This window comes from Suncus etruscus, chromosome 13 (genome assembly GCF_024139225.1).
Source record: "Suncus etruscus isolate mSunEtr1 chromosome 13, mSunEtr1.pri.cur, whole genome shotgun sequence".
In the NCBI taxonomy this organism is placed as follows: Eukaryota; Metazoa; Chordata; class Mammalia; order Eulipotyphla; family Soricidae; genus Suncus; species Suncus etruscus.
Genome location: NC_064860.1, coordinates 38,393,445 through 38,420,601, shown reverse-complemented (window position 1 = coordinate 38,420,601; position 27,157 = coordinate 38,393,445). Strand labels below are relative to the sequence as shown.

The window sequence follows — 27,157 nt, the reverse complement described above, 5'->3', positions numbered from 1 at the left end:
CTAATAATGAGAATGTATGAGGAAAATGGAGAGCCTGTCTAGAGTACAGGCGGGGGTCGGGTGGGGCGAAGAGAGACTTGGGACATTGGTGGTGGGAATGTTGCACTGGTGATGGGTGGTGTTCTTTACATGACTGAAACCCAAACACAATCATGTATGTAATTAAGGTGTTTAAATAAATTAAAAAAAAAAAGATAACAAGTGATGTGGTATGTCCTTTTTTTTCTTTTCTTTTTGGTTTTTGGGTCACACCTGGTGGCACGCAGGAGTTACTCCTGGCTCTGCACTCAAAAATCGCTCCTGGCAGGCATGGGGGACCATATGGAATGCCAGGATTCGAACCACCATCAGTTCTGGATCAGCAGCGTGCAAGGCAAATACCACTGTGCTATCTCTCTGGCCCCCTTTTTTTTTGTTTTAATAATATCTTTATTTAGGCACCATGATTACAAACATGTTTGAAGTTGGGTTTTAGTCATAAGCATGTTTGAAGCTGGGTTTCAGTCATAAGGGGTGTATTTTTTAATACTGAAACCCATCTATAAACATGTTTGTAACCATGGTGCTTAAATAAAGATATTATTAGAAAAATAGATAACAGGGATAAAGTGAAGATAAATGCAATGTGCCAAATATATATTTTTTTCATAAATTAAAGGATACAGAGGGGAGGGGAGAAAAAAACTTAAAGGATACAATGACCAACCACATTTTACTTGAGGGGGGTACTACTCTGGGGGGGAGGGGTTTGAGCCATACTTCGGCTATACTAAAGTGTTACTCCTTGCTCTGTGCTCAAGGGCTACTTACTGGTGTAAGAGGATAACATGCTAATGCAAAAGGCTGAACCAAGGTCTGCATTGCATGCAAGACTAGCACCTTAATTCCTGTATTATATTAAGCTGATTTTAGATTTGAAGCTGAACACTGGAGTAGGAGTGATATCAAAGTAGGTAGGGCATTTGCCTTGCATGTAGCAGATCCAGATTCGATCCCCAGCATCCCATATTGTCCTCTGAGCCTGCTAGGAGTGATTTCTGAGTGCAGAGCCAGAAGTAACCCCTGAGCCACTGGGTAAGGCCCAAAAACCAAAACCAAACCAAACCAAAGCAACCACAAAGGTTCAAGTACCTTGAATGCATCAATTTCAAACAAAACATCTACAAAGATCTGATTATATAAAATACAGTCTACATCAAAAAATCTTTTTGAAAGCTGGAGAGACAGCATGGAGATAGGGTGTTTGCCTTGCATGCAGAAGGACGTTGGTTTGAATCCCGGCATCCCATATGATCCCCCAAGCCTGCCAGGAGCGATTTCTGAGCATAGAGCATGGAGTAACCCCTGAGCACTGCTGGGTGTGACCTCCCCACCCAAAAAAACTTTTTGGTGTGGTTTGGTTTTAACTAAAATTATATTTTACCTCTTTTGGGGGGTACATGGGGCTGATTTTGGCTGGATCAGATAGTGTTCTGGGGTCTTTCCTTTAAGTGCTGGAGATATTATATGTGGTGTCAGAAATTGAACTGGGATTGACTACATGCAAAGCAAGAGCATTAACCCTGGTACTACTCTTTTTGAACCCCAATTTCACCTTTCTTTAAAGATAAGGGATGGATTTGGCATAGTGTAAGTAAACAATCTAATAGCTGGTAATATATTTCTCATTCTACTTGCTTTTCCTAGGCAGTTTCCAGTAAAGGAGGTGGGGATGGTCACAGACAATAAGTTACCTTTTTGAGAACAAGCCTTCCCAAGGCAAGGTACCCAAGCATTTGTTTTTCTAAGAACAAAGGGACCAGATAGCAATCAAGGAAGACTATAACACAAGAAAGTTTCCCAACTGCTAGAAGGGGTCACAAACTCGCAGGCTGCAAAGAGCCCTCCATACAACATTTTGTGGCCCTGCCCTAGAGGAATCTTTTTTTGTTTTGTTTTGTTTTAGTTGTTTGGGTCACACACACCCCCCCCCCCCCAATGTTCAAGGCTTACTACTGACTTTGCACTCAAGGATCACCCTGACTTTGCCTCCTGCGGCCCCCAGGTAAATTGAGTTTGAGATCCCTGTGAGGCTAAGGGGAAGAGGCCATCAGAGAAGAATGAAGTTCCAGATAACAGTCCCACTGGGGTAAACATGTTTTTGTTTTGTTTTGTTTTTGTCGTTGTTTGTTTGTTTCCAGAGGCTTTCACAGAGTGGATCAGGGAGTATCTTAATAAAGTCCCCACCCATAATTCTGAGAGAAAGTGAAAGACAGTCACAGTAAATAAAACCTGCCCAGGGCATTCTCTTTTAGGAAACAAAAGGTTTCAGCTTCAAGCAGCCACCACCTGAGGGCACTAGTGGAATACAATACTTGTGGGGAAGGGAACTCTGCCCCCCTGATCTCACCTAGGTGCAGAGGAAGCCTCACAGGCAAAGGTTTCAAGGTGACAGACTGAGCCAGTGATAATACAGGTGTGTGTTGGGGGGGCGGGGGGGGGGGAGACAGAGAAGCAGGAAAAAACTAGATCCCTAGAGTAGCAGCAGAAACCCTTGTGAATGAATTGAAAACTTAACCAGCAATTTAGGAAACCCTCCCTGTCCCCACCCATCCATACTCCAATCAGCTAAAAAATCTCCAGCAATAACAGTGCAGTACAGCTGGGAGAGCTGCAAGAGAGAAAATCAGAAGAACAGCACAAAGGGAAAACCTAAAGCCAAAAGCAGAGACAAAAACAAAGTGACTAGAGGAAACTGAAGTCTGTTGTACCCATGGCAACAATAATCCTCAACAGTGGTAACCATAGCAACAGCATACTCAAACACAGCCAAACTCCATGCTAGATTAACATAAATCTCCATACTAGAGGCTACTTATCTTAGTTTCTATTGCGCTGTACAACTTATTTTCTGTTGCCCTGAACCAAGTATTTGGTTTTCAACAACACAAAATATAAGACTTTGTAAAGACAAGAAATAAACAATCGGAAAAGATAAAGCTATAATCAGATTGATATTAGACAGAAAAAGCTGAACTATTAGGGAATTTTAAATTATAATAACATTAAGTATTCTAATGGAAAAGGTCATGATCATTCAAAATCAGATAGGTAATTTTAGCAAACACTTGGAAACTATTTTAAATTTGAATGAAAATTATAGAAAATACACATTAACAGAAATGACAGTTAACAGTGGATTCACCGCTAAACTTGACACACCCAAGAAGAAAGTACTTGAACCTGAGGTAACAGAATAGAAACTAAGGTAAAAGGAAAAGAAGTGAAAACTACAATAACATCAAAGATCCACCACAACACATAAAAAACCACCAATACTCTGCAAAGGTCACAATGGGAAAGCAATGCAGAACCCCACCATGGTAGTTCTGAAGACCAACTAGTAGCAGTCACCTACATAGCCCCTCTGATAAGGACTTAAGAGAGAAATGTTGAGGATGTACAAGGAACTCCTCAACATAAAACTGACAGCCCATAAGCTTAAGAGGATACAAGAGTGAAAATGAGAAAACTTCAAGCAGAAATGACAGAACTAAAAAACTTGATATGCAAAATGAAAAACTCACTGAAGATCTGACCAGCAAAGTAACAGCTGCTGAGGATAGAATCAGTGAGCTGGAAGATGAGCTTCATAAGACCTCCATATAACAGAAGTTGGAAAAGAGCCTTAACTGGAAAAAATCCTCAAAATAAGCGGACAAGAATAGAACTTCGGGATAAATTCAACAGAAGCAACATGAGAGTCATTGAGGCCCTAGAGGCTCAGGAAGAAAACCTTTATGAAGAATAAACAGTCAAAGACATCATTACTGAGAAGTTTCCAAAGCTAGAGAGTACATGCAGCCCCATCCTGGATACTGGAAGAGTACCAGCTAAAAGATCCCCAAATAAAAACCAACAACCCAGGCACATCCTAGTCACAATGATGAACCATAGAAAGAGATAGACTACTGAAATCAGCAAGATCAAATAAGAGCTGTGGGTCAACGTCAGGAAATGTAACAGAAGTACAAATATCAGGAGAAGGGAAAAAAGGAGGCAAGTGAAAAAGTTGGTATGCAACTAGGTAGTATAATCTGTTGACTGAGGCCTTTTTAGATTATCTAGTCCCTGATGAATCAGGACACCAGAAGATAATCATCTGAGCCTCTTCAGTTTTTAACGGCCCCTATTCTTGGAACATAGTAGAAATACTCAGCAACCTACCTTTGTTAAAAAGGTTTAAAAGGGAAAGGGCTTCAGCCTTTCTTTGAAATCCAACACAAAACAAACCACAAAAGATATATAGGATAAGCTCCAATGATGCTTTGAAGGAAATACAGTTTAGAGTCAAAATGGGGGACCTAACTATCTTGAGTGAAGAGAATAGGGCCAGGTTCAAGAAGGTTAACTCAGAAGTTACACGTTTTGCTAACATCTGGAGAAGATTTTTAGTAACAAAGGTAAGGAAAGAAGGAAAAGGTAAAAAAGAGCTTTTGAAAAGGGAAGTCAACAACTAGTTACACCAGCCCCTACTGCTGTAGCTCATGGAACTTAAAGGTCAGGTTTTGTAACCAGAATTCTATAATTTTCTATGCTTATACCTGCTTTTTGTATCTAACCTTTTTTGTCCTAAAAAGGACGTTTATATCAACCCTAAGCTCATGTGATAACTTGTACTACCTCAGTGGATGTTATGCCCTTATAAGGAACTTGTACTACCTTAGCGGATGTTATGCCTTTATAAGGAAATCATCCCTCCCCCTCCCCCCTCTCCCCTTCTTATGGTATATAAGGATGAACAAAGAGAGCCACGTGGTTCTTTTGTCTCTGTTCCATTCTGAACGGACACTGGACCCTGGCTGGCCAGAATAAAGAACCCACTTGAACTTTTGCCTGAGTGACTGTCTCTTCATTTCTCTGCATCGGAGCAGCATCTGGACTACCGAGCCTTACACTTTCTAGACTTCAGTTTTATAATTGGAGAGGCATACAAGGCCACAAGACTGCAAACATTAGGCTCCAGGAGAGAACAGATACTACTAACCATCTTATTCAGTCTCTTCTCTTCTCTTTTTTTCTTAAGCTGGGCTTCCTTTTCTTCTGCCACCCTCTTCTGCCGCTCCTCCTCTTGGGCCTTTAGTTGGGCCTAATAAAAATTAGAATTTGTAAAAATCAGAAAGTACTTTTCACAATAATATGAGGAAAGTGCCACTGTATCTTTCGAAAACTACTTTGGGATAAATTCAACAGAAACAACATGAAAATCATTGAGGCTCTAAAGGCTCAGGAAGAAAACCTTTATGAAGAATAAACAGTCAAAGCCATCATTACTGAGAATATTCTAAAGCTAGAGAGTGCATGTTTGGGGGCCACACTGAATGGTGCTCAGGGCTTGTTTCTGGCTCTGCACTCGGGGATCACTCCTGTGTTGTGTGTGGGACCATATGGTGCTGAAGACTGAGGCCAGGTCACGTGCATGCAAAGCAAGCAACCTACCTGTTATACTATTGCTCTGGTCCCCAAAGTCTAGAATTTAGTGATAAATGTAGAAACCTAATCATTAGTTATAATATTAACACTTTTCTACTTGGAAATGGGAGGCTAAATAAGAAAATAATCTAATTTTTCATCACAAGATGATCTTTTCCTTTTCTTTTCCTGATTTATTTATTTAAGCTTATGTGCCACATCAGGCAGTGCTCAGTGGCTATTCCAGCTAGCACAGTGCCTAGAGGGTCACTGTTGGAGGTGATTAAGGGACCATGAGAGGGGATGAAATCCAGGCCTCCCCACATGCAAGGTGTGTACTTCAGTTGTACGAGCTGTCTTCTCAACACTGCTTTTAATTATTTTCACCTGTGAATTACTGAGTCCAAACTATATATAGTATGGGGAAAATTTTCATTTCACTAAGAAAATACTCATGATTTATCTGATCTGTTAAATTTTCTTTTCTTATATTATGTACTACAATCTGGGGACTTGAGGGACAAAGCAATTGTACATAGGTTCTGTTTTATTTTTCTTAATGTTCTTTGGCTGAAAGTTCAAAGTTAAGATATCAGCAATAGGACTACTGAGAATTCTGTTTATGGGTGATTGTCCTTCCACTGTAACTTTACCTTGTCCTCTTTCTTTGCATCTTTGTTCTCATAATTAAAAAATTTTTTTTTCTTTTCTTTTTCTTTCATTTTCTTTGGGGGGGGGTGGGTCACTCACGGTGGCGCTCAGGGGTTACTCCTGGCTCTGAGCTCAGAATTGCTCCAGGGGCCGGAGAGATAGCATGGAGGTAAGGCGTTTGCCTTTCATGCAGAAGGTCATCGGTTCGAATCCCGGCGTCCCATATGGTCCCCCGTGCCTGCCAGGAGCAATTTCTGAGCATGGAGCCAGGAGTGGCCCCTGAGCACTGCCGGGTGTGACCCAAAAACCAAAAAAAAAAAAAAAAAAAAAAAAAAAAAAGAATTGCTCCTGGCAGGCTTTGGAGACCATATGGGATGCTGGGAATCAAATTGGAGTCCGTCCAGTGTTAGCCACGTGCAAAGCAAATGCTCTACCTCTGTGCTATCACTTTGGCTCCTGTTAATTTTTCTTAACAATAAAAATATTTTTTCTGAAAGTCTAGATCAAAACTTCAGAAGATAAGGATTATTATTTTTTTAGATGAGGATTATTTATAATTGTAAACTCATCAAATTGAAATGAACTTTTTTTTTTTTTTTTTTTTTTGGTTATTGGGTCACACCTGGCAGTGCTCAGGGGTTATTCCTGGCTCCAGGCTCAGAAATTGCTCCTGGCAGGCACAGGGGACCATATGGGGCGCCGGGATTCGAACCGATGACCTCCTGCATGAAAGGCAAACGCCTTACCTCCATGCTATCTCTCCGGCCCCCTGAAATGAACTTTTAACACCTTAGTCTTAGTTAAACCTTGATACTGGCTCCTCTCAATTTCAGTAAATTTCAGTTTTCCTCCCCTACACTAATGATGTTTGTGTTTTCTCTTTTCATTTTTCTAAAATTGTCAGAGTTCAAGTCAGCATGCTAAAAGCTAGACAATGGTCTACTTCATCTATTCAAGAGACTTAAACAAGCAAGTTTAAAAAAAAATGCGGGAGGTCCAGAGAGATAATACAGTGGTTAGAGCACATGTTTTGCATGTGTCTAACTTGAGTTTGATCCCTGGTACCTGATATGATCCCCAGAACCCACCAGGAGTGATCTGAATGTAGAACCAGGAGTTAGTCCCCAGCATTGCTAAGTATGGTCCCCCTCACACCCCCTACTTAAAATAATGGGGAAGGAAGGGGAGACACATTGGCAGTACTTAGAATTATTCCTAAGTGTGAGGGAGTTGTTTCTAGTGTTGATTGAAAGAACATGAGGTGCCAAGAATCAAATCTAGGATTCCAGCATGCAAAGCATATATTCTAGTCCTTTAACTTACTTCATTAGCCTAAAGTTTATTTTATTTATTTGTTTCTGAGCCATACCCAGTGGTATTCAGGGGTTACTCCCAGCTTACTACATGTGGTTCCTGGCAATGCTAAGCTAACCAAGTGGTGTCAAGGATTCAACCTGGACTTCCTGTATGCAAAGCATATGCTCCATCCAGCCCACTGAGTTATCTCTCCAGTTCAAAGTTGTTGTGTTTTTTTTTTTTTTTATTTTTAGGGGGCCACACCTAGTAATGTACAGGGATGACTCCTGACTTTTCATTTAGGAATTATTGTTGGCGATGCTTGGGAAATATAGGTTGCCAAGGCTTGAATTCTGGTCAGCTACATGCAAGGAAAGCATCCTACCCACTGTACTATTTCTCCAATCCAAAGATTAGTTTTTTAATAAAGACCTATACAAGTCCTTTTCCTTGATTCAATTTGTATTCTTAATTTATTACCAATTTTTCTTCTTCTTTTTCCTTCTTCTTTTCTGCCAAGATTCGTCTGCGTTCTGTTCGCTGAACTGCTCTCTCTTCCATGGCTAGAAAATATAAAAATTCTAATATCAAAATTATAAGGCACACTGCAAAATAAATATCTCAATACTATAGCAAAATTCATTGTAATTTATAGGTTTTTTTGTAAGCTGAATGTTCACATTCAGAAATATATATGAATATATAGGTAGATATAAAATTTACATATATAATTTATGTAAAATACATAAATAAGATAATTTACCTTGATTATACATTTAGTTTCTGAAACCTGAAACCAGAAATTTAATTTATATTCCTTTCATGAATGTAGAAAACTTTAATTACATCTAACAAATATTTTGAGATTGGAGTTACTCCTCAAATCCCGTTAAGTCTGCTAATTTTTCCTAAGTCGCTATACATATGTCTGTATATGGAACAACAATAACAAACAAATGAAAGTTTGAGGTCACAATGAATATATTTTAATCTAGTTTTAAGGCTTTTATATCCAGATGGGCAGGAAATGGAATTGTACTAGGCATTTGGAGAACTGGCATCTGAGCAAATTTGAGTGTCTGACTCCTGTTCTTAACAGTCTATTAAATATCGATCCAAAAAGAAGCAAATGTACAAGATGGTCTACTAATATGACTCTATGATCAGTCAGGGCTTTCGTAGGGAGAGGCATGGGTGGGAGGAGTGTCAAATTCTGCTCACTTATCTAAGTCAGCCAATAATTACTTTTGATTCCTTGTGCCATGCTATAAAGAATAAAATTTAAGTTTAATTTTCAAGAATTAATAAGCATGGAACTCTTCAGGCTATTTCTTACAGATTTAAGTGTTGTGCAGGAAAAAAGAACACCAGATATGTCACAGATGGTGGGACAGAGGCCATCTTTAAGGAGGAATAAGTAGACTTGAGGATTAACTAAAGAGAGTCCTGAGATGCAGCATTTCTGGTAATATGCTCTTTATCTTTTCTAATCATTAAAGACTTCCTGAGAAATAGTCTGGAGGGCTGAAGAGAGAGTACAATAGCTAAGACATTTCCCTTGCATATAGCTGCCCTGGGTTCAATCCCAAGTATCACATATAATCCCCTACCCCCACATCAGGAATCCTGAGCACAGTGCCAGGAATGAACCCTAAGTACAGGAAACGTGGCCTGAAAAACAAATTTCCTCCCCTCTAAATAAACAAAATGTATATTGGAGTTTGAATATATGTTAACCCCTTGACTAAATAATATTTTAAATTGGGTAGTGCCTGACCCAATTAGCCTAGAATGGGGGGGGGGGTCGGGAGGGTGGCTGTACAAAATGGTTCATATCCTGGAAGAAATTAATATAAGGACTATTAATTTCCTCATTATAGTAATTAATTTGAGGCATAGTGCCTTTCAAATGATATCACTTTTTATTAGGACAGTAATCTCATAGGTGAAAAAGCAGATTTCTAAGCCACAATATAATCGCCCACGTATCTACCACCATCTACAAACATTTGTATAGTGTGTGACTGTACATATGGTAACAACAGCTGGCAGACATGCTAGGTGGATTCTCAGGATCTTTCTTTTCTCATATTGTTTGGCTTAAATAAACTTCTAGGGTGCATCAAAAATATTATTTTGTTTGGTTACAGATTTCATTACTAAAGCCTGCCACCAAGGCAAACTCATTATAAGATGATGTTATTTTACCCAAAATTTCTCTAGATGGAATTTTAATGTTAACAAAGCAAGGACAATAAGAAATTATCTTATCCAAGTTTATATCCTTAGAAACTCAGAATTTTATTTGTGTAACTGTCCCATTTGCCCTTCACCATTCTCATAATCCAAATCTCAAAATTACAGAAACCCTTGTGACTCTCATTATCTTCTTTTTTTTAAATATTGGTGGGCAAGGCCAAAAAAAGTTTGGCAGAAGGGGCAGGAAAAAGTCTTGGAACTCTCTTGTGTATTCTGTTTCTCATATAACTACCCATCTTAGAATAGCCAAGTTTCAAAACCCAAGAGTTGCCAGGTTTCCATCTCCACATCTACTTCAGAAGTGAAGAAAACCAGTATCAAGACTACCCCCACAACAATCCTGCCTTTCAGTATGGGATGAGGTGTCATCTTCTGCCTTGGACTCCTTTTGGATTTGAAAAGAGAATTTCGGAAATCACTTTGACTATCTTCAGTCCCAGGGGAAGCCACAGGCAGACTATGGGGAGAAAATAGGAAAAAAAATTTCAGATCAATAATTTTCTTCAAAGTATTTTAACTAGAGAACTCAAAGCTTTTCATTAATTTTAATTAATCCTTACTTGAGATAACTATGGATTAGTGTATCCACTCAATGAGTAACATAGTGAGGCATGAAGAGATTGAGGGACTAGCCAAAGCAGATACAATGTGAGCCAACAGCATAGCATGACTGACTTCCATCCCAGGGTTTCAAATCAATAGATGACACCTTTCCTTATCCTGCTATTTATTATATACATTGATTATGTCTCGGGCAATTCTTAAATGGCTTTTGAGAAATGTGGACTCATTCTAGCTATGTGACACTTTTTTTTGTTTTGTTTTTGGGCCAAATCTGGTGGTACTCAGGAGTTACTCTTGGCTCTACACTAAGAAATCACTCCTGGCAGGCTCGGGGGACCATATGGGATGCTGGGAATCCAATCTGGTCTGTCCCAGGTTGGCCACGTGTAAAACAAACGCACTACTGCTGTGCTATGGCTTTGATCCCAAGCTAAATGATACTTTGATACTTTTACTCAAAACAACTACACATTTAGGACTGGAGTGATAGCATAGTGTGTAGGGTTCAACCCCCAGCGCCCAATATGGTCCCCTGAGTCTGTCAGAAGTGATTTCTGAACACAGAGCTAGGAGTAACACCTGAGTGTCACTGGATGTTGTCCAAAAACAAAACAAAACAATATCCAAAAAGCCCACAACTACAAATTTAAACAGGGAAATGACCAGCCCAGAAGCTGCTCTATTTGGAATTAATTGTCTTACTTGATACTCAGTACTAAACACAATCAGAAACCCAGAAACTGGGGTTGGAGAGATCACACAGTGGTAAGGCATTTGCCTTGCATGTAGACAATCGGGGACAGACCAGGGTTCGATCCCCAGCATCCCATATGGTCCCCTGAGCCTGCCAGGAGTGATTTCTGAGCGCAGAGCCAGTAGTAACGCCTGAGTACTGCTGGGTGTGGCCCAAAAAAACAAACAAAAAGAAACCGAGAAATCTAGTAAGGGTACATAAACATTTTTCTGATTTTCTGGTACAGTAACATGACTTTGCTGACAAAGGCAAGCACAATACAAATGCTAAGTCTCACTGAATCTTTCTAGGTAGCCATTGGAATTAGTACTTATATGTACCTGTCATTTAACATTCACTATTTTGAATGAAAAATAAGCGAGATCATGCAGTCCAGAAGCTGGGCAAAAAAAGTTCCCAATCCCCTCTACCAAAAGTGCCTCCCGCCTCCCCCAATGAGTCAGAGAATTATATAACAATGGACATACTTTGGAAGCCCTTGGCAACTTCTTTTCGACTCTTCTTTAGGATTTGAAAGGAGGCGGCACTGTGTGCTGGTCATTGCTGTGGCAAGCTCTGCTGCCCACCGTGCCTCTGTCAGTCGCTGCTTTTCCTTCAGATTCAGAATTATTTTCTTCTGCTCCTGCAGTTTTTTCTTTTGCTTCTCAATCAATTGTTGTTGGAAGACATGGCGGTTATAAAAACGACCTACACAGATGGGTTCTTCTTTTTGGCTACTGATTGTGAGCTTCTGTCTGCTGCCATCATCCAAGAGCTGGTGCTGCACATTGTTAGATGTATTCACAAGGACATTCTGGCAGGGAACCTGCAAGTTGCTCTTTGTTGGTCTTTCCAGAGGAGGACTGGGCACATAATTACTTCTTCCTGATGGAGATTCTTCCCACAAAGAGGGTACAAGGCTCACCTAAAGAAGACAGATTTTTTTCTTTTAGTTATTGGGTCACTCCTAGAAGGGCTCAGGGCTTACACATGGCTCTAAATTCTAGGATCCTTCCTGGAGATTCGTGGAAGCATATGGGGTGCTGGAGATTGAACCTGGATAGGCTGAATGCAAGGCCCATCCAGATTTAACACCTTACCCATCATATCATATCTCTGGTCTCAGGAATAGATTTTATATATATATTTAAAGTAATGTACTGATAAGATCTGACTTCATTTAGTCAATATTCTGTTCAAGGGCACAAGTGCCCTGCACCTTGCCAGAGCTGCCCTGTGCTCTTTGGCATGGATGTAGTAGTTATAGCTCTGTGAACCTCTTTGAGAATCTACTCTGTGGCTCACACTGGAAATCTGGTGAGTGTGGCCATAGCTATGGGATGGATAGACGATAAGAAAAATGTGTTTTGGGTGCTGGAGGGATAACACAGCAGATAGGGCATTTGCCTTTCATGTGGTCGACCTAGGTTAGTACCCATTGTCTCATATGGTCTCCCGAGCACCACCAGGAATGATTCCTAAGCACAAAGCCAGGAGTAGACCCTGAGCACTACCAGCTGTGCCCTACCCCAAAACTAAAAACTAAAAAAAGAAAAATGTGTTCTCACAGTTTGGATACTTCGTTTATAAAACATAATTATTCGGGGCCGGTGAGGTGGTGCTAGAGGTAAGGTGTCTGCCTTGCAAGCGCTAGCCAAGGAAGGACCGCGGTTCAATCCCCCGGCGTCCCATATGGTTCCCCCAAGCCAGGGGCAATTTCTGAGTGCTTAGCCAGGAGTAACCCCTGAACATCAAATGGGTGTGGCCAGAAAAACAAACAAACAAAAAACCAAAACCAAAAACAAACAAACAAACAAAAACAAACAAACAAAAAAACCCAAAAACATAATTATTCTAGATAAACATTACAGAAATTTCATTAATTTATTTTGGGACAAACTTGGTGATATTTAGGGGCTACACATAGCGAGTTGCCTTGGGGGTTGCTCTTGGTGGTGTGCAGGGGACCATATAATGCTGATGATCAAATTTGGGTCTCTCACATACAAAGCATGCATATGCAAAGCACATAGCCCTTCAAGATATATGTTTAGCCCTATGTTATAAAAACTTTAGTCTTCATAAAATGACTGAATTTTTCTGAAAATTGAGAAATTAGTGGCAAAGGATAATTTTTTTAAAAAAATTATTTTACTTTACTTTATTTTTTGTTTTGGGGAGTTTGGGTCACAACCAGCAGCACTCGGGTTACTCCTGGCTCTGCACTCAGAAATCACTCCTGGCAGGCTCGGGGGGGCCATATGAGATGCCGGGAATCAAACAAGGGTTTATCCTGGGTTGGCCACGTGCAAGGCAAACACCCCACCACTGTGCTATCGCTCCAGCCCCCAAGATTTTTTTTAGAAATGAAAACAAAGGAATAACTTTAGAAAGGGCCTACAAGATGGCTCAGTGGCTTATACAGTTATTCTAAGTCATAAGGTTAACACCTGGTATCCCCAAATGCAACAAAAAGTTGTGTTTTTCAATGTCTCTTGCCAGTAGTAAGTTCATCAGAGGGTACTATTTCAGGATCAAAGTCTGCATTCTCCTTTACAAGTTCCAGCTATCCCCAAACAATAAATGTGGGGAAATATCTGTAAGTACAGTATTACTGGGCAAATATCGATAAGAATTCTATGGCTTACTATTTTACATTAACATAGGATTAATAGTTTTCTAAGTAAAATCGTACAAATCTCATTTAACAGATTGAAAAATCATCTTCAACTAAAGTCTCATCCCAGTTTTTCCTAAAGAAGGTGATGCTGCCCACCCTGCACCCGAATACTCCAGGAGCTGGCAGCTGCTCTCATCTAATTTGGGGAACTTTCTGTTTGTTGGCTTAGAGTAGACTTCCTGGAAAGGAGGAGTGTTGTTGAGTAATTTTTTTCTGAAAGGAAGCAGCAGGTAAAATCAATTCAGGCAGCTTTACAAAGAGAGGTGTAGAATTCTTATTTCATTGTTGTTTATTTTGTTTTTTTGCGGCCACACCTGGCAGCATTCAGGAGCTACTCCTGGCTCTACACTCAGAAATTACTCAGGGGACCATACGGGCTGCCCTTTTTTACCTGAGAAAGACAACACTGGTAAGCTGCCAGGAACAACTAGAATTTGGGATGCATTTGATTTGAAATAGTTTCGGGTTTTTTTTGTTGTTGTTGTTGTTGTTGTTGTTGTTTTGATCAGACTCAGCACTCAGAACTCAGGAGTTACTCCTGGTTTTGAGCTCAGGGTCATTCTTGGTGGTGCTTCGGGGACCATATGGGATGCTGGGGATTGAACCCAGCTTGTTCACATGCAAGGCAAACACCTTACCTGCTGTGCTATCACTCTGGCCTGTTTTCAAATAGTTTTAGGACTACCACCTTCAGTTATAGTTACAAAAAGGTAGGCTATAAGGTCTCATCAGTGTCTGATGGTGTCATCTGATGGTGGCATAATAAAGAAATATAAAGAAATAGCTTGTATTTTAGAAACGTCTAGTTTTAGAAACTGCTCAGGTACTCAAAAATATTTTTCATGATGAAAATATTTTCTATGGATGCAACTTAAGTACAAGATGTAATACATAGAAACTCTGACAAGTTAAATACTTTTAAAAATAACTCTTGTATTTTAGAAATGTCAGTGAACATTTATTCACGAGAACACCTGCTTAAGTAATTTAGCATCAAGCAGGATATATGTTTGAGGCCCTTTTAAAAACTCTAGGGTGGTGATACATTAACTCAGCAAGACTATAAAAGCCTCAAGTACAGCAACAATATTTCTTTTGGATCATGGTTCCTTGTAGAGGGAAAAATAAGGAAGTAAAGAAAAGCTGCAAGATACAGACTGTACTTATAGAACATGAATGACCATTCTGGCCTAAACAAAGAAAATCACTTGCTAGCTAACTAAAAAATTCAAGGAATAATAAATGTGTTGGTGGTACCTGAGTTCATATAATTATATAATTAATATACAACTAACTTCTAAAGATTTTATATTTTTCATTTGCTCATGCTAAACTAATATTCTGGAAAAAAGTTTATTTAATTATCTATGGTCTATTACAGTCCTTAATTTAAATTTGATATTTTTGTATATATTTGGCCTTTCTTGATATAATCTTATGCTCTTGATTTTAGTAATTAAAAGGATTTTCCCTTTGGTTTAAATATAGTTGCTTTTCTATTTAATGCAGGTTAAAAAGTACTTTATTATTTTTTCTATTTAAATGTAACAGAATTCTGTAAAAGTAAAAGGTCTCACATAGTTATTTGCTAAAATTGAGGTCTCTCTCTTGTCTCAATGGAAATAAAATCATCTAAATGATATAAAGATACATAAATTGCCTAGAGGAAGAGATAAAAATGTTATCAAAGTCCCAATGTCCTCATGATCCTTCTTGCTGAGAGAATAAAACTAAAACCAATCCACTTACTAGCAACAATCAGGGAAAAGCAAAGCTGGAAGCCCAGTAGTATGTGATGTAATGTCACAGGTCTGAATTATGGACTTAACAGTATTATGTGGAAGGGTGAAGGGTTAGGGGAGAGATGAAGGACTATATAATCTTTTCTAAAATATATTTCAAACACCATAGGTTCCATCCTCAGCACCTCATATGGTCACTAGAGCCAATGAAGAGTGATCCCTGAGGACAGAGCCAGGAGTAAGTTTTGAGCACAGCTAAGTGTAGTGTGGTTGATACAGAATTGTATGTCCTTAGCACCACTTGAGAGGGCCCATAAATAAATGCTAAGTATTAAAAGTTTGCATATATCTGAATATTAGATAAAGAACAAGGTACAAATACTTCAATATACTATTGGAGGTTATTACCAGATGACCACCAGGATTTATTTATTTATTTTAATTATTTTTATTTTGGGGCCACATCTGGTCACACTCAGGGGTTACTCCTGGCTATGAACTCAGAAATTGCTCCTGGGGGGGACCATATGGGACATCAGGGATCAAACTGAGGTCTGTCCTGGGTCAGCCGTGTGCAAGGCAAATGCCCTACCACTGCACCATTGCTCCGGCCCCAGACCACCAGGATTTAATTACCAGTATTAGAATTGTTTTCTTGGGGCCAGAATAATAGCACAATGGGTAGGGTATTTGACCTGCTTGCGGCTGACCCGGATTCGATCCCTGGCATCCCATATGGTCCCTGAGCCTGCCAATAGTGATTTCTGAGCACAGAGCCATGAGTAACCCGAGTGCTGCTGGGTTTGGCCCATCCCCTAAAAAATAATAAAAATAAAAATAGTTTTCTTTTCCTCAATCTTTTTCCCTACCAGTTGCTCAGATCAATACATATGATTTTTCCTCACTAGAAAAATAAAATTTAAACGTCCCTTTAAAAGTCACAAAAGTAGAAAGGGGCTGGAGAGATGGAGGTAGGCCATTGCCTTGCATGCAGAAGGATGGTGGTTCGAATCTCGTCATCCCATATGGACCCCCAAGCCTGCCAGGAGTGATTTCTGAGTGTAGAGCCAGCAGTAACCCCAGAGCACTGCTGGGTGTCACACACACACACACACACACACACACACACACACACACACACACACACACACACACACACAAAAGTAGAAAGAAACTGCCAAATAGAGAAGTTCAGGAGTTAGTTGTAAAGAATGGTTTACATCTATTTCTATTGATTGCTCTGAAATCCCTCTTTATATTCTGTCCCTATGAAGCTTCAATTATACTAATATTTTCAAGATAATAAAAAAAGCTTAATAGAAAGTAGTTTTCATTATTTAGATCATCTATCAAGGCAGTCTAACACTGGTAATACAAGTAGAAGGCCAAAATCTAAGTATATAATATGTAGGAATACCAGCAAAAGAAAACCAGTTTACCTCTCCATTTCTTTCTGGTGGATTTATCATGGGTGTTGCATCCTGAAGTGGACTGATGGCTGATGACCGATCTGCACAGAGTTTCCCTTGTGATGCTGCCTTCAATAGCTCATTGATTTTCATTCTAGTTTCTGCCTTTGTTACAGTCAGCTCTTTCTTTAGGATCTCTGCTCGAAGCCAATGTTGCCATTCTGTGAAGTGGTGTTGGAGAACTTGTTTCCTGTTATACTCAGTGGCCACTTGTTGTTTTCTAAGCAACAAAGAAAAGTATTTATTGGTATATCAAAACCGCAGAACAAACAAAGCTGAAAACATAAAATCCCAATTATAAAAAATGCTTGTTCAGACCAAAGCAATAGTACAGTAGCAATACAGTGGGTAGGGAACTAGTCTTACATGCAGCCCAATCTGGGTTCAATCCCTGGCTCTACATATGATCCCTGAACCTGCCAGGAGTGATCCCTGAGCTCAAAGCCAGGAGTAAGTCCTGGCTTACTTGCATTGCCAAAACCAAACCAAACCAAATAAAATTAATAATAATTAAAATGTGCCTGTCGGGGCCAGAGAGATAGCATGGAGGTAAGGCGTTTGCCTTTCATGCAGGACAGCAGTTGGAATCGGCATCCCATATAGTCCCCTGTGCCTGCCAGGGGCGATTTTTGAGCATAGAGCCAGGAGTAACCCCTGAGCACTACCGGGTGTGACCCCAAACCCCTCCCCAAATAAAATAAAATAAAATGTGCCTGTCAAGGAGACTGTGTGGGGCTGGGAGAGAGATTTGGGACATTGGTAGAGTGAAACTGAGACTGATGGTAGGATTGATGTTGGAACACTGAATGCCTGAAATTCAACTCAATTTATAGTTTGATAACTATCAATCATAGTGCCTTAAAAAAAAAAAAAGACTCAAGGGCCCGGAGAGATAGCATAGCGGCGTTTGCCTTGCAAGCAGCCGATCCAGGATCAAAGGTGGTTGGTTCGAATTCCTGTGTCCCATATGGTCCCCCGTGCCTACCAGGAGCTATTTCTGAGCAGACGGCCAGGAATAACCCCTGAGCACTGCTGAGTGTGGCCCCCCCCCCAAAAAAAAGACTCAAGTAAAATATTCAAATGGGGGGGGGCGGAGAGATAGCATAGTGGTAGGGCATTTGCCTTAGATGCTGAAAAACAGTGGTTCAAATCCTGGCATCCCATACGGTCCCTCGAGCTGCCAGGAGCGATTTCTGAGCGTAGAGCCAGGAGTAACCCCTGAGTGCTGCCGGGTGTGACCCCCCCCAAAAAATATTTAAAAAATCATTTTATGGGGCTGGAGAGATAGCACAGCGGTAGGGCGTTTGCCTTAGACACAGAAGGACTGTGGTTCGAATCCCGGCATCCCATATGGTCTCCAAGCCTGCCAGGAGCGATTTCTGAGCCATAGAGCCAGGAGTAACCCCTGAGCGCTGCCGGGTGTGACCCAAAAACCAAAAAAAAAAAAATTTAAATGGGTGCAAAAAGATGTGGTGCATATACACAATGGAATACTATTCAGTTATAAAAAACAACTAGATAAGATCATGTCTTTGATTTATCTTTTTTTTTTCCTGTTTTGTTTTATTTTTGGGTTACACCCAGCGGCACTCAGGGGTTACTCCTGGCTCTGTGCTTAAAAATAGCTCCTGGCAGGCAGAGGAGACCATATGGGTGCTGGGATCTGAACCACCATCTGTCCTGGATCGGCTGTGTGCAAGGCAAATGCCCTACTGCTGTGCTATCTCTCCGGCCCTAAAATCATGTCTTTTGCTACAACATGAATGAAACTAGAGGGGACTATGCAAAGTAAAATAAGTCAAAAAGAGAAAGACATTTAAATACTGAATGATATAACTCATATAGAACATAAAGAAACAAAGCAAGAGAATACAACGTTCAGTAAAACAAACCCTTACACTCTGACCACAGTACTGGGGTTACCAAGGGTAACTGAAAGGGTTCAATAGACTATGATAGAGAGATATTGACACTGATGGGGAGTGTGATAGAGCATTATACACTTAAAATATATAAGTAGTTATGGTTTTATAAATCAAAAATCAAAACCACCTCAATAAAAAATTTTAGAAATAAGAAAAAGTATGTCATTTATAACTAGTTTGTTAACAATACAAAAGGATGTGTAAATAGTGCAGCTGGAGCTATGAATATCCAGCATCCCATATGGCCTCCACAAGCACCACCAGAAATGATTCCTAGGTGCAAAGCCAGGAGTAACCCGAGTACCACTTGGTGTAGCCCAACCCCCAAAACAAAACAAAATTACATGTAAATAGAAAGGAGTCCTAGAAATATTCCATTTACTGTTTGATTTAGGCTAAATGAAATCATTTTATAAAATTCTCCACTATAGGGGCCAGAGCAATAGAATGGTGGTAGGGCGTTTGCCTTGTTTGCGGCCGAACCAGGACAGACCCCAGTTCGGTTCCCAACATCCCATATGGTCCCCGAGCCTGCCAGGACCGATTTCTACACACAAAGCCAGGAGTAATCCCTGAGCATCGCCATGTGTGACCCAAAAACCAAAAATAAATTTCCCTACTATAAAACTTATTCTTGAAGGCACTGGTGTCCCAAGAGATTACTTCAAAAAAATATGGAGTATAGAACCAGGGTTGACTGTGTGCACAAGGAAAGCACCCTATTTAATGTACTATTGCTCTGACCTCTATAGGAATTCTTTTATCAAAGAGCTAATAATAATAAAAAAAAACCCTTAAAAATAAAAAAAGAAATTTCAATATATGGTATTTTACTACTATCTTGGGACAAGGCTGCCATATATCTAAAAAGGATTTAAAAAATTTGAAAGCTATGAGAAATGATAAATAACCACACACTAATGATATTATTGAGCACTAAAATAAAATGCAGAAGATAAATTTGAATAGATAATTTGAGATGAGCAGGTTTAGCAGGAATAGAATTGAGTAGGTTAATGCATTCAAGTATACACCAGGGAGTGGAAGCTAATAGAATTATGTTCTGAAGTAAGCCAGGCACTGCTGCAGCTCTAGTCCTCTGCCTCTCTGGCATGTTTCCGTGGCTTTTGCTGTTTAAATGCTATGCTGATTCTGGGCTCGCACCTGGATAGTCAGGTGAGCATGGTGAGAAGGCACATTAGCAGAGGTGTTCAACTTAATGACTGCCCACAACTATACAGAAGCCAGTACTGGAAATGGAGCTCTGAAGAATTTTCAGTTCTGCCTCCTCATCTAGACAATTCAGTGGACTTACTCCAGGCTGTTTCCACATAAGATACCTATAAATGGATTTACATGATTCCTATTTGTGTGTGTGTGTGTGTCTGTGTGTGTATGTGTGTGTGTGTGTGTGTGTGTGTGTGTGTCTGGACCAAACATGGCAGTAATCAAGATTTACTCATGGCTCTGCACTTAGAAATCCATCCCTCTTGGTGTTGTTCAGGGGACTTTATGGTATGGCAGGTACTGAATTTGGGTCAGCTGTGTGCAAGGCGAGTGCCTTACCCACTGTAGTATCTCACTGACCCAGAGTTTTACTCCTAGGGGGGGTTGTAATGCATGAGAGCCAAGTTCATGGTGAAGGGTTTCGAGAAGGTGCTGGAATCCAGATCCCTCTGGGTTCTTGCTATAACGTAGTAAAAGAATTTAGCAGGAGTAAGAGATTATTTGTTTAAAATTTTATTAGGGGGGAAGGACACATACAGTTAGTACTCGGGATTTATTCCTGGCTCTGCACTCAGAGATCAATTATGGTGGGGTTCAGAGGGTCATAAAAGATGCTAGAGCTTGAACTTGGGTAGCCACATGCAAGGCTAGCACCCTACCCACTGTATTATTACTCTACCCAGGAGCAAGGCAGTTCAGGTAGTTTACTGAGAAACAGTACACTGATCAGATGAATCAGGGGAGACTTAGAGAGAGACCTATCAAATTCCCAGAGGATAATTTTCTTTTTAAATATGGAACGCTTCACAAATTTGCATGTCATCCTTGCGCAGGGGCCATGCTAAACTCTGTATCGTTCCAATTTTAGTATATGTGCTGCCGAAGTGAGCACCCCAGAGGATAATTTTAATATCTTTTTGTTTGTTTGTTTGCTTTGTTTTTTTTTTTGGGGGGGGTCATACCTGGTAGTGCTCAGGGGTTACTCCTGGCTCTACACTCAGAATTCGCTCCTGTCAGGCTCGGGGAACCATATGGGATGCTAGGATTCGAACCACCGTCCTCCTGCATGCAAGGCAAATGCCTTACCTCCATACTATCTCTCCGGCCCCATATATTTCTTTTTTATTTTAGCTTTTTGTTTGTTTGGCCACATGGTGGCTATGATTAGGACTTGCACTTTAGCTTTGTGCTCAGAGAACACCTTATGGGATGCCAGGGATCTTACTTGGGTCAGTTGCATGCAAGGCAAATGCCCTACCCACTATACTATCACTCTGATTCTTATAGTTTATTTCTGAGCTGCTTCAGGAGGAAAGCTTCTTCTTTATATAGGTTAGTTAATCCTGTGGTGGGACAAGCAGAAGACTAGTGCCACATTTTGGGGAAAAAGTAAATTGTATATTAAATATTCTGACACAATTACTTAAAAGGACAGAAGTAGATAAAAGAATTTGAATCAACTATGAATTCAAAATTATATAGAAAGATAATAAAATACACATAAAATAAATGGGAACTTAAGATAGGTATCTTTTTAGAAGACCTTTACTAAACTACTTCATAGGCATTCCAAAATATTTATCTTTTTTGTTTGTTTGTTTTTGGCTTTTAGGCCATGTCTGGTGGTAGTCAGAGATTACTCTTGGCTCTGCTCTAGGATCTCTCCTAGCTGATGCTCCGAGGACCATACAGGGTGCCAGATATTTAAGTCTGGTCAGTGTTTGCAAGGCAAGTGCCCTACCCAAGGTAATACCTTTCCAGCCCCACAGAATTATGTTAATATAGTGCTTCTATTGCAATTGCGTTTAGTATTTGGACATAATTTCTCTTAGAAAGCTAAGTCCGGGGCCAGAGAGATACCATAGCGGTAAGGCGTTTGCCTTGAATGCAGAAGGAAAGTGGTTCGAATCACGGCATCCCATATGAACCTCCGCCTGCCGGGGGCAATTTCTGAGCAAAGAGCCAGGAGTAGCCCCTGAGCGCTGCCGGGTGTGATCCAAAAACAAAAACAAAAAAAGAAAGCTAAGTCCTAGAAGGAAAGAGTTCCATGCCTAGTAGCCACTGGTCCTAGCACAGTTAGATTAGTATCCTACTAGTGTAGTTAGTCTTAGTGAAATTTCAGGCCAGTCTACAAAAAAAGTTATAAAGGACAGTGGTTTTTAACTGTCAATCTACAAACTGGCTCTGGTCTTCAAGTGTAAAAGAAAGTTCAAAAAGTGTGAAAAATCACTGCTCTAGTGGGGCTGGAGTGATAGGACAGTGAGTAGGGCAAATATTTGTCTTGAATGTGGCCAACCCAGGTTTGATTCCTGGGATTCCAAAGGTGCCCTGAACCTGCCAAGAGTAATTTCTAAGCACAGAGCCAGGAGTAACCCCAGAGCTCCGAGTGCCACCAGGTGTGGTCCAAAAGCCAAAAACAAACAAACAAAGGAAACCACTGCTCTAGGGGCTGGAGCTATGTAGTACAGTGGCTGGGTACTTCCCTTGTATGAAACTTATCAGGTTTGATCCTGAGTACCCCATATGGTCCCCCATAAACTGTTAGGAGGAATTCCTAAATGCAGAGCCTGGAGTAACCCCTGAGCACCAAAAAGAATGGCCCAAAAAGCAAAAAACTAACAAAGCACTGCTCTAGTAGCTTCAGTAAAGCTGAAAAATTGAATGAATATCAAACAGAATGAATGAGTGAATGAACAAATCCAGTTTGTTCAATATAAAATGGCCAGTTTTCTCCCACAGGCATATCACAGTCCTCTAAGATCACTCATTTTCATTTTGGGCACTGTTTCCAGACAACCTTTAAAGGACAAGTTTCCTGTGTGTGTAGGGGGTGGTGATTAAAATATCAATTGAAGGTCACAATACCAAAGTAAGAGGCATTTCTTGGATAAAGGAGAATGGTGCTAAAATCATGATCTACAAAAAAAAAAAAAAAAAGGTTCAGAGCAGTGGTACAACAAAGGACAGGGCTAAAGAAGGTATTTGTGGATATTACAGAGAAGGAAAGAGGTGCTTCCCAGGTAAGCACAGATACATCAGTGAAATGTGGCCCAGCAGGGTTGGTAGAGGATAATGAAAACAAACCATTTCTTGTTTTGTCTGTGCCAGTATAAATTTAGGGTGTAAATGAAAAAGAAATAAAATAGCTGGAGCCCACTTTCAACAGTGAATATGCTAACAAAATTCAAATTCAGTTCAATCTTTTAAAATTTGCTTTATGTTTTGAGTCACACCTGGTGGTACTCAGTGGTTACTCCTGGGTTTGTGTTTGGGGGTCATTCCCAAAGGTGCTTAGGGGACATGTGGTGCTGCAGATCAAACACAGATCTCCCACATGCAAAGCACTGATCAGTCCTTTGAGTTATTTCTTTGGATCTACTGTTCAAAATCTAAGACCCATGTCAAAAATTTCAGAATTTAGTTGTGGAACAAAAATAAATGAATTCTCAGTTAAGGGTTTAGAAATATTTTGTTCTCAGAGGCAACAGAAACAGAGAACATGAGGACTGGGCTTCAGTGCAGTAAAATGGGGCTAGGGAAAGGACAAGAAAGGAAATACTGGGGCTGGAGTTATAGTACTGTGGACAGGGTGTTTGCCTTGACCCTGTTTGATCCCCCACATCCCATATGGTACCCTGTACCTGTTAAGAGTGATCCCTAAGAGCAATGCCAAAAGTAAGCCCTGAGCACTACCAGTTGTGGTCTCCTCCAAAGAACATCAAACAATGGCAAACAAACAAACAAACAAACAAAAAACTGAAAGGGAACACTAAGACAATGATAAAGAAAATGGGCCACAGTGGAGATTAGGGAGTAAGGTGGTAAAGTGAAATGCAAGATATCCTATCAGTAACAGTATTGTAAACCACAATACTCAAAAGAATAAGTAAAAAAAAAATTCACTTGCCAAAGAGGAAGGAAGGGGATAGGAGAGGGAAACAGGGTACACTGATGGAGAGAAGTGGACATTAATAAAGGGATTGTACTGGAACACTGTATGCCTATAAAACAATCACGAATAATTCATGATAACTCAATAAAAAATAAGAATTAAAAATATTTATGTTGAAGCTGTATTATAATACTGGGTATTTTGTAATACAATTCCAATAACTGATTTTTTAAATAAAAGATAGATGAACATAGATGGGAGGAAAAAAGGGAAGAAAAGAAGCAAAAACAAGCAAGTAATGCTATAGACTGAGAACAGGCCCTGTTGGCAAAAACAAATTTGGCATTTAAGAGCTAGAGAATAAATAATATACATCTGAGGAATGGAATAGTAAATGATTTCCATGTCCAGGCAGAGAGAGAGGTCACAGGACTTACCTGTGTTTTGTTAGTTTCTATAATAGTAACATATACTTGTAGGCTCTCTATTCCTGAAGTTCACTTTTAAAAAATGCTTGAAAATGCTCTCTAGAAGAAACTGAGTTCTTCATTTATTCATTCATTCTTGTATGATTCAACAATTACATATTTAGTGTACACTGAGGTATGGGGAGAAATCTCAGTGGATATAGTAAGGGGATCCCAAGCAGGATTTTTGTTTGTTTGTTTTGTTTTTGGGGCACACCAGTGGCACTCTGTGGTTACTCCTGGTTCTTCGCTCAGAAATCAATCCTGGCAGGCTCAGATTAGCTGCGTAAAAGTCAAATGCCCTATCCGCTGTTGCTCCAGCCCCCTCCTAGTTTTCTAGGAAATGCTCATCCCACTGACTTTTCTTGGTCTCTGTGTGTATTAGCTAACTTTAAACTTTAAACTTTTGCTATAATGGCCCAAACTTCTTTAAACAAAATCTCCGAACTTATCCCAAACCAATCTCCAGAACAAAAACCACATACATGGGGAGCCAAAATTTACAAGAAAATACACATAGGACATATCTTTTTTAACAGTTTATTTTTTCTTTTCATGTTTCTAGCATTACTAGTTATTTGCTAATCACCACTCTTGTTTTTACTTGCAAACATCTAAAGTAAATTGCAATTTAACTTAAAAAAGAAAAGCCATTTTAGGTAATTAATCATCTACATATTACAGAACACAAAAACAGAGAGCTAAAGAAAAAAGTCATTTCTGGGGCCAGAGAGATTGCATGGAGGTAAGGCGTTTGCCTTTCATGCAGGAGGTCATCGGTTCGAATCCCGGCGTCCCATATGGTCCCCCGTGCCTGCCAGGAGCAATTTCTGAGCCTGGAGCCAAAAATAACCCCTGAGCACTGCCAGGTGTGACCCAAAAACCACAACAAAAGAAAAAAAAAAAAAGAAAAGAGTCATTTCTTACATCATCAAAACAACCAGGCCTGTGAATACAGTGGCCAAGTCTGCACTTGGCCAGTTCTGTAGACTCACTTTATTCTCAAAAGAGATGTTAACTAGGACATAAAAAATCATGGGTACATTGGCCTTGCAGCTGAAAGGGACAATCTCGGGAGAAGTGGGGGGACCAAGTGCCTGCACTGCTGAAGCCACACTAGGTGCACCCACACCTATAACTGTCACTTCACCAATGGCCCAACTTCATAAATAAACTACAGAGCTCTGCAGAGATGCCAAATTGACCAAAATTTCAGGTCTGCTGGTATTTGGGCTGACATCACCTAAACTTTGTTAGAGAGAGTGTTGGCACCCTTCTTCTCCCACCCCTTCTCGGGTTTCTTGAAGTCCTGGCAGCTGAAACCATGCCCTGCAAAAACTATATATGGCATAGGGCTTAGAATTCCTGGATTGTGCAGCCACAGGTGGCCACATGGCAGCTCCAATGATTTTTTTAATACATCACCCCAATAGGAACACACCAATTTAGTATCAGTGTGTATTTAAAGCCACCTAATGTTTAGAAAAAAAAACAACAACAAATAATGTAAAATCAACAATCACTTTGCAAACTTTCTGACAAAAACTTAATGACCTCATCACTGGAGAAACTAATATTCATAAATTTTATTATTATTGTACTAAAAATAATAATTGCATTTCCACTTACCTGTAAGCAAGCAAAATAAAATAATGTTTCCTGCCTTCCAAAAGGATAGGCTTAGGAATGGGTAGGAACTGGATGACAATGTTGGAAGGACTTTTACATTGGTGGTAAGATTGACCTTGGAACAAAAGTATTATGAGCAACTATAAAATATACTGTCTTTATATAAAGGCCAAATTCTAATCCTGGAATTGCTACTCTTTATTTTGCCACCTTGAGAGAGTAATCTAATCCAAATTTTAAGGTGTGGTGACAGTAGAGATAGTACACTGAGTAGGATGATTACCTTGCATATAGTTGATTTAATTTTGATCCTCAATACCATATATGGTTCTCTTAAATTCATCAGGAGTGATTCTTGAGTGTTGAGGTAGGAGTAAGCCCTGAGCACCACTAGACGTGGTCTCCCCCCAAAAAAAATCTAAAAAGAATTAATTTTTTGTTTTTGTTTTGTTTTGGTTTTGGGCCACACCCGGCGTTGCTCAGGGATTACTCCTGGCTGTCTGCTCAGAAATAGCTCCTGGCAGGCACGGGGGGACCATATGGGACACCGGGATTTGAACCAACCACCTTTGGTCCTGGATCGGCTGCTTGCAAGGCAAACGCCGCTGTGTTATCTCTCCGGGACCAAGAATTAATTTTTTGTTTTGTTTTTGGGCCATACCTGGTGACACTCAAGGGTTACTCCTGGCTCTGCGCTCATAAATTGCTCTGGCTTGGGGACCATATGGGACACCAGGGGATCGAACCAAGGTCCATAATAGGTTAGTGTGTGCAAGGCAAAGCCCTTGCTTGCACCACCACTCCTGCCTATGAATTAATTTTTTTAAGTGCATAATTTTATAATGAGGGGTTTAAACCAGAGGTCCTTGAGATGTGCCTTTTTGGCTCTAAAGTTTTATAGTAAAAATGTACTTTAAGTTAAATATTTTCTAACTCTGGAAATCAAAAACCATAAAACTCATTCTGAGCATTTAAAAACGTATACCTATAGAGTATCATAGAGACAGTACAAAAGGTAGGGTACTGGCTCTGCATGCAGCCAACCCAATCCAGTCCTTGACAACACTTATGGTACTTTCAAGCTTCACCAGGAGTGATACCTGAGCAAAGAGCCAAAGTTAGTACTGAGCAAGCAAATAAGTAAATTTAAAAAATGAGGGGCCGGAGAGATA

The 27,157-nt window shown here is 40.1% G+C and overlaps 1 protein-coding gene and 1 non-coding gene across 2 annotated transcripts in view; both read right to left on the bottom strand.

Annotated features, from left to right (window-relative positions):
* CCDC191 (coiled-coil domain containing 191) overlaps window positions 1–27,157 on the bottom strand; it is a 79,110-nt gene that overhangs the window by 16,933 nt on the left and 35,020 nt on the right. The window contains exons 9-13 of the mRNA XM_049785759.1: window positions 16,816–17,065; window positions 11,443–11,879; window positions 10,002–10,114; window positions 7,879–7,961; window positions 5,027–5,128 (exon numbers count right to left, since the gene is read on the bottom strand). Coding sequence (XP_049641716.1) covers window positions 5,027–5,128; window positions 7,879–7,961; window positions 10,002–10,114; window positions 11,443–11,879; window positions 16,816–17,065 — 985 coding nt within the window. The remainder of the gene's footprint in view (window positions 1–5,026; window positions 5,129–7,878; window positions 7,962–10,001; window positions 10,115–11,442; window positions 11,880–16,815; window positions 17,066–27,157) is intronic.
* On the bottom strand, window positions 20,786–20,889 carry LOC126026770 (U6 spliceosomal RNA). Its single transcript, XR_007501990.1, has one exon. It is a non-coding gene; the product is annotated as a U6 spliceosomal RNA (small nuclear RNA).